This window comes from Panthera pardus, unplaced genomic scaffold (assembly GCF_024362965.1).
Source record: "Panthera pardus isolate Hobbes unplaced genomic scaffold, ASM2436296v1 HiC_scaffold_17, whole genome shotgun sequence".
Classification (NCBI taxonomy): Eukaryota; Metazoa; Chordata; class Mammalia; order Carnivora; family Felidae; genus Panthera; species Panthera pardus.
In genome coordinates, this window is record NW_026526732.1 from 144,159,043 (window position 1) to 144,167,376 (window position 8,334).

The 8,334-nt window shown below is 45.6% G+C and overlaps 1 protein-coding gene across 5 annotated transcripts in view; it reads right to left on the reverse strand.

The window, feature by feature from the left end:
* Nucleotides 1-7,817, reverse strand: part of CMTR1 (cap methyltransferase 1) — a 50,665-nt gene extending 42,848 nt beyond the window's left edge. For 4 of the 5 annotated variants that reach the window (XM_053905074.1, XM_053905073.1, XM_053905072.1 and 1 more), the window contains exon 1: nucleotides 5,482-5,638. In XM_053905074.1, the coding sequence (XP_053761049.1) occupies nucleotides 5,482-5,629 (148 nt within the window). In that variant the 5' untranslated portion in view covers nucleotides 5,630-5,638. Of the gene's footprint in view, nucleotides 1-5,481; nucleotides 5,639-7,597 lie in introns of those variants that run through there. The other variant, XM_053905071.1, reaches the window with a different exon arrangement.
* Nucleotides 7,818-8,334: the final 517 nt, after the last annotated feature.

Here is an 8,334-nt window from a genome sequence, read left to right on the forward strand (position 1 = left end):
ACAGAGTGCCAGAGAATGCCACTCAGAAGGAAAGACCCAGAACAATGAGTAACCATGCAAACTGTGAGGTGAGGTTATATTTATTTTCTGTTTTGCACTTGTCTACATTTTCTGTGTGAGAAATAAGAATATATCCATTAGAGGGCGGCTGGGTGGCTCAGTTGTTAAGCATCTGACTTCGGCTCAGGTCATGATCTCACAGTTCGTGAGTTCGAGTCCCACATCGGGTGAGCATGAGCCCTGCTTGAGGTGAACACGAGCCCCGCTTTGGGTAAAAAAAAAAAAAAAAAAGTCCTGCCTCTCTCTCTCTCCTCCTCTTGTGGGATATTTTCTCTCTCTCTCCCCGCCAAGCCCCGCCTCTGCCCCTCCCTCACTTGCACACACTCTCTCTCTCAAAAAAAAAAAAAAAAAAAAAGAAAGAAAAAAAAAAGAATACATTTGAGTTAAAAAATAAATAAATAAATAAATAAAGCTATAAAGAAATAAAGTGCCATTCCACACCTTGAGAAAAAGCCAGTTCCTTTTTAGACCAATCTTCAGAGGGCAGCAGATCTAAAGAGGAAGAGCTCTCAAGTGGCTCAAGACTAACCCTGGGTTTCTCATCTATTCTCTCACATACAGAGGAAACAGATACACTCTACAGCACAGTGCCCACATACTACAGAATTGTGCTTCCAAAGGTGAAATTCTCTTTACTCAATTGTTTCCATGCCTTCAACCTGTACCAAATGACACAGAAAGAGGTGGTATGTGGGCAGGTCCCTAAGCACAGCCCTTAAGTTTCTTTCTGTGTAGCCCAGGGATTCAAGGTCCTGACTAACCAGAAGCTACAATGTTAAATCAGTTACTACTCCTTTCACCAGCTCTCTGGGGATTCATAGGCCTACCTACGACAAGTTAGGAAAACCTGGTATCCTCACCAAAGGAGAGTGTGCCCTTGGTCTAGCTCCAGTGAGAGTTGCAGGCTCTCAGGTTTGCTTGAGGACCTATCTGTGGTCACTCATCAATGGTATGAATATCATTCCTGGGCATGCAGGGCACACACCACCCTCAAATCTCAAAGAGAAATCTTTTGTCTTTTTTGTCTTCGTAACATTCTTGGACCAAAATGACAGGGAGAACCAAATTTGAGTGGAAGGCTTATCAGGCAAATCAGTGGTGACTCTGGTGCAAACTACCAGCACCAGATTCTGGCACAAATTACCTTTCCACTCCGTTCCTCTTCCTTAGGCGTTACCTAGCATGCAGCTGTCTACGTGGTTCTGAGAGTGAGGTTGACGGGAGCTAAAATATCACCTTACCAGGCATTTGTGAGATCAAGAAGTGTCTTGGATAAGCCTTATTTCTTTTATTTCATGCAGTATTTGAAGCCAATTCTTAGCCTGCCATGATTTAAGATAAAGTTGCCTGGATTAATCCTGATGTCCACAGACTGCCACAGTCACTACCCATTTTACCCCTGGGCCTTTGGGGCCACTCTTTTCAGATGAAAAGGAGACAATTGTCATTGCTGCAGCAGTAACTAAAGAGGAGATTTAGCCTCCCAAGACTGATAAGAATTTAGCAAACACTGGGCAGTTTTGTAATGAAGATATAAATTAACAGGAGTAATAAGGTCAGTCTATTAAAATGATCAGTTTCATTAAGAACTTGCCAAAGCTGGGTGGCACTCCCATTTACCTCCCCAGGAGCTCCCCTTCTAAAACCTAGCAGAGAGCCCAAAACATTATTTAGAGTTTTCATTTAAGAATTCTTCTCTACCTGATAGAAATCATTACTCTTAAGTCATTTTAAAGAAGAAAAGTTCAAAATTTTTCACATAGCAATACAACAGTAGGGCAGAATTTTTTACATGGCAATAGAACAGTAGGGCAAACAAGCCAAGATTAAAAATGAGAGTGACAACACATATAGAGAGGCAGTTCCAACCACTAACGGCCAAGGTGAGCAGCACACAGATACAGAAGAATAAATTATGGATTTTAATAAATATCGCATCCTGCCTAACAACTGCTTTGGAATACACTCATTCCTGTTTAAAGACTCAATTTCTCCTTCATGCCAGACAAATGGTAACTCGTTAGAGCAATTTAAGCAGATACCGATAAAGGAAGTTTTTGATTAAGGTCATGAATCTGGGCTGACAGGAAAGCGATGGTGTTTCAGGGAAAATAGCCTATTTAGGGAAGAATTAAACCTGGTGGAGGGGAAGACGCTACTAGCGTGGTGCCAGCAAAAGGGCCTGGCAACATCCAAAGCAACACACTGTGGGAGGGCCAGGAGCCCGCACTGGATACACACACAGCTAAAGAGAAAAGGAAACTGTCTTGGAGCCTAGACCTCATTTTCCCTGAGAGAAACAACTAAAAAGAACAAAATGACCTCCACCTGCCTCTTCTTACTTCAAAAGGTTGTTACTTAATAGCAAATTTCCAAGAGTTTATTTAGGCTTAAAAATCCTTCAAAGTCCTCTTAAAATACTCAAAAGAGGGGCACCTGGGTGGCTCAGCTGGTTGAGCGTCCATCTTCAGCTCAGGTCATGATCTCGAGGTTAGGGAGTTCGAGCCCCACGTCAGGCTCTGTGCTGACAGCTCAGAGCCTGGAGCCGGCTTTGGATTCTGTGTCTCAGTCTCTCTCTGCCCCTCCCCTGCTCACACTGTGTCTCTCTCCCTCTTTCAAAAATGAATAAACTTAACAAAACAAAACTCAAAAGAACACATGATGCCACAGTGGCCATTACAATAACATCCCTTTTTTCCTTTACTCTGGTCAAATGTCAATCTCTGACCAGGCAACGCAGTTACCTTGTCAATAAAGTAAAATAAACACACTGATTAAACTAAATAGATGTATTAATGAGTCATTGCACTGAAGTAGCAGACAAAGCACAAATAAAGACAGAAAGCACAAGAAAGCACAGAAAGACAAAAACAGTAACTACTATTTTTTGTTTTTCTATTTGTACTCCCTAAAGAGCATTTTTCAGTCATCTGTTCAACAGTATGTTCAGGTAGAAGTGGCTGAAGCAAAGGAAACACATTTGCTTTAATGCAATGACCTCACTAGGAAAGCTGTATATAAACCCCAGCAAATGTAGTTTCTGGAGAGACAGTAAACTACCAGGGCACACCGTCCAGGGGACACCTAAGAAAAGCCAATACAGAACAGAAATGATATAAATGCTAAGTACTTAGTGAAATGATCTTCTACAGAATGGAGGAGGACAGGCAAAATGAAAGAGGTGAAGCATTTTAAGCTTCTTGGAAAAGATGCTACTGGTACTTCTATCAATTCTATTCAGTGAATATTTATTAAGCATTTATTCCATGCGGGAGGTGGGGTGGGGGCAGCACAGAAAGCAATCTTGCTGATGAAGACACCAGACTCCAGCCCTCAGTTTTTGTGACGTGGAGCTGCCCCTTCCTAAAATAAGCTAAACCAGGGAAATCTCACAATGTTTCTTTGCCTCTGCCTCCCGCCTCATTTCCTGAAAAATGAAAAGGACCAAATGGCCTACTGCCAGACACGTACAAGGTACTGGCCACATCTAGACTTCCATTCTGTACACACAACAGCAATAGTCAATCCTAACTGAATCATATGGCACTACTTCCAGAAAAGGTTAAAGCTATTTGGTGCAATTAAGGGGGATGCAGGGGGGAGTTGGGTAATCTCAATTCAGTCCATTTTAAAAGCTTGAAATTTAAATCAGACTGGTTCCCTTATAAGATCCTTAACCATGTACCTTCCTCTACCTGGGCGTTGCCCTCTCCTTACCTCAAAGAGATGTCCCCCGAGAACTGCTTAGACCTAAATACTGCCGGCACCTGAGCACATCTGAGAAATGTGAAAAGCATTTGAGAAATTGTGAAAGCACAGATGTGCTTTCCCTTTTTCTCTTGTAGGCCATCTCTCCCAATAACCCAGAGTTCTACCTAAGGAGACTCTACTTTCACCAAGCTGCTCAAATCCCAGGTGAAAAGCAAAACTCCCTTTCTTCAACAGTCCCTAGAACCAACGCACCCAGTATGTTTTTGCCTTCCCACTTAGTAACCTCAATTACATACAGCCTTTCTCAGCTACCTGGAATGGAAGCTACTATGACAACTTTAAAGGCAAACATATCTCCACACACAAGGTTATGAGTCTCTTATTCAACCGGGACCACAGCTGCACCAAATGCTTCATTCAGCTCTACTGCCGGTCAAGCTTCTCCTCTCGGAACCAGCTTCTCAGTACAACTGATGAGTAACTGTCCTTCCATTAGTCTACCACTTGTAAACTGTATTTCCTACCACTCTCAAAGGATGCTTCATACCCTTTCAGTCACCAATCTGTCACCAAATTTCATTCTAATTTACCAGTGATCCAGCAAAGGATCCAAAATCCAAGATGACTGGTATACTGGACTGACTAGCGTCCCTCCAAAAAGCTATATCCACTCAGCACCTGGGAAATGTGAGATTTGGAAATATGGTCTTTGCAGATGTAATCAAATTAAAATGAGGTCATACTAGATTAGGGTGGGCCCTGATCCAATGACTGATGTCGTTATAAAGGAATTTGCACACAGACACACACAGAGGGAAGTCAGAGGCAGACTGGAGTTATGCTGCTATAAGCCAAGAACACCAAGGACTGCCAGCAACTACCAGAAGCTAGAAGAGGCAAGGAAGGATCCTTCCCAAGAGACTTAGGAGGGAGCACAGCCCTGCCGACACCGTGATTTCAGACATGGAGCCTCCAGAACTACGGAGAATAAATTTGTTGTCTTAAGCCACCCAGTTTGTGGTTATTTGTTACGGTAGCCCTAGGAAATACAGCTGGCAAGTCAAGGTAAATGTAAGTGGAACTACTTCTAATTGCTTGGTATCTGAGGCAAGCTCGTAGGCACCTTACAATTTCTCACAGAAAGTTACCTATGGAAACTGTGAATGTCCATAACCCTAAAAAACAGGCAAAGCAAACGTCAGTTTCAACCAGATCAGTGAAATCTTTTGAGTTTAACGTCAATAGTGAGCACAGGATGCTCCAATTCATTTAGGTGTTTCTGGTCACACATGCTGAGGGAATTGAGAAAACAGAATACAAAAACCTGAGGGGAATTAGGCCAGATCACTGCAGCAAAGAGCCCATCCCCTGTGAAAGAGCCCCAGGATCATTAACAGCAATTAAGAGCACAGGGCACTCAATGCTCACCACTACCTCCAACAGGTTTAAGGCAGCAAAAGAGTGCCACCTGCTGAAAGGCCAGCAGCAGAACTAAGGCACTACTGTCAAAATTCGAATTTTTTTATTTAAAACAAGTTGCCCGTTCCTAGTAGAAGAATGGCAGAAGCAAGAGAAGCTATAGCAAACAACTCTCTGTAGAACTTGCCTAATTTCCCTCAAGGGGCAGTGGACTGTGTTCTGCCCAATTCAGGCACCAGGGATTCAAATAACCAGATGGCCAGTGGCCTCACATCACATGGGCAAGCATACCTTTTGCTGCGTGATTGACAGAAGAGGGAGGTTCGTCATCAGACGTAGAGCTGAGGTTCAGGGCAAGCTCTGCAACTCTTTTCTTCTGTTTCTTGATAGGGGCAGTGCATTCTGGATCATTTCTCCTCCTCATTGTTACTGCAACCATAAATCCAGATAGTCAGCTGCCCTTGTCAGAGCCACTAGGATCAGAGCAGGGATTCCAAGGTAAAAGTCGTCAATGGAATGGGATTTGGCAATTCTAAATAGCTTCCAGTGCCAGCACTTGAATAGCCTCTTCCTCAAATTGAAGTCCAGGAAGGATGCTAGCCAAGCTCGTCTTCAATAATAGCAGTTAATTTTACTGGATAATGTGTGGTGCTTACAGACCCAGAGGCCTCAGGGAAAGGGTGTCAGATACCAAAAAGTCATGGATCAACTCCACAGGCCACAAGGAGGAAAAAAAAAAAAAAAAAAAAAGCCTTGGGAACTTATCATTCTATACTTTTCATGCAACACTAGCCATGCATGACAACAGTGTAAACTGGACCTAATGAGTATCAACCATTCCAGAAGGTGAAGGGACCACCCCAGAATGACTGCTCCATCACCATTATTATTTTAGCAAGACAATTAACGGATTACATAATATGATAAAAATACTGGCTTTGGTTTATTTCGGGATATTTGAAAGCATGGAAGAATTGGGAAAGTTTTTAATGAGTAAGGAATGGAAACAGTAGTTGACTCAGGGCTGAGGATACAGAAGAGTAGGAAAATTACTGAAACCAGAAGTAGCCACGTCATAGGACTCAGGTACAAAAATAATTTTAAGAACACGAACACACCTCCGTGAAAAGAGGATGGAAACAATCAGGCACCACATCACCATCACCCATGCCCATGTGTAGGCACAGGAGGTAAGCATGAGGGGGAAAAAATGCGATGGAATGAAGTGATTATTACATCTAGAAACTTTAAGGAATGATCAAGTCAAAGAGCAAGCAAGAGTAGTAGTGAATACAGTGTGGTTTACACACAACTGACTGTCTGTTAAGACTCAGAAAAGAGAAAGAACTCAAAACATAGGAGCCAACAGGTGGGTGACCAGCTGGGCTGCAATTCCTTGAGGAAGGGGAGGTGCAGAGGCACAAAATGGTCTTTTAACATGAATCACAGCAGGAAGAAAGCAATGAAATGCACAGATATCACTGATCCCTTCAATCTCACAAAACCCTGAATCACATGTTTCACTTCTCTCCAGCTCAAGGATGAGCCCATCAACCCAATGCATAATCTTATCCTCTTTAAGGAAGCAGCCTTTTACTAGGCACAGGCAGGGGTTATCCCAGGGAAGAAAAACGGGAGACACTGAACAAAGAGAAAGTAAGACCACGTTTCACTTTAAACCAGCGTCTTAAATGCCCCCAAAGGCCCATAACAAAAGTAAAAGGGCCATCTGATTACTAGCGACTCTGAGAGATGGTAAGCAACGGAAATTCAACGTGGACTGCGTCGCGGTGGGTGCAAAAAAAGAATACATAGTTGTGTGAAAGGCAGGAGACACTGATGCTCCTCCCCAAACCATCTTAGATTTGGGCCTTCCAAATCATCTACTCCAGCGCTCTCATTTTCCACTGGAAAAAAACCGAGGCCTGAGAGGGGAAGGCCGCACACCTTAACCAGTGCCCTGCTCCAGTGACCGACACAGGCCAGAAGAATGTGCCCAGGCAGGGAACTTCTGCGTGGAAGGCAAGAGGCCTGGTTCTACCTGCTGCTCCCCCAAGGGACGGGTTCAAATCCCCTCTCCAGTCTTCTCTCCCGGGGTGTCGGTTTCGCACTGCCACCCCTATCCACTGAGGGAGGAGATGAGCTCCCATCTCTCCGAGCCAGTCTTTTCATTTGAAAACAACGTGTGTGAATATGTGCGCAGAAACGTTTGTCAGCGGCAGCTCGGGCTGCGGGAGCTGGAAGAGCGGGTGGGGAGCGGGGGAGGGTGGAGAGGAGGAGGGGAGAGAGAAGGGGCGGCGAGGGTCACCACCGCCGGTGCGTGGCCGAGGCGGCGGTGGAGGGGAGAGGGATGCTGAGCCCGCGCGCCCGCCCGCTCGCTCCCCCCGGGCCGCGCGTCGGCACTCACGCTGAGGGGAGAGGGTGAGCTGCCTGGGAGCGGAGAGGGGGGGGTCAGGCCGCCGTTGCCGCCGCCTCCTCCACCAGGCCTGGCCCTGCCGCTGCCAGAGCCGCCGCCTCCTCCCTCAGTTTCGTTTCCCCCACAAGCCAGCCAGGTCCGCCGGCCGCGCTGTCGCGCTCGGGTCCCGCCCTGCGGGCTGCGCAGTTTGATGACGTCACGGGCAGCCCGCTCCTTCCCGCGGCCGGGTCCTGGCCCCGGGGAAGAAGACCCAGGTTAGGGCCCGCCCCACCCCCACCCAGGGCCTTCCAAGGCGCCTGCGCGGAAGAGCCTAGCGGGGAAGGATACGAAAGTAAAAGTAACCGAGGTACCTTCTCTTCCCGCTCTGGGGACGACAAACAAATATAAAAATTGGAAGAGCAGGTGTCGTCACATCACCTCATTTCACTTAATCTCATTGTCTTCAGTTTACAGATTAAGAACAAGTTGAGAAAGGTAAATGGTGAACTGGTTGAGGGCAGAAACCCAGTCTTCTTGTTCACTGCTGGCTGTATCCCCAACATCCAGCATATAGTATATCCTAACCAGATGTTGAACGAAGGTCGGGAGGAAAGAAGGAATGCTGCCTATGGCATCTTACCATATGGACGCAGATGGTTTCCCATCCCAAACCCTCTTCCAGTTTTCTAGCCAATATGGCCAGACGTGTGCTGAACATTCTCACTCAGTCACTTCACACCCATAAATTC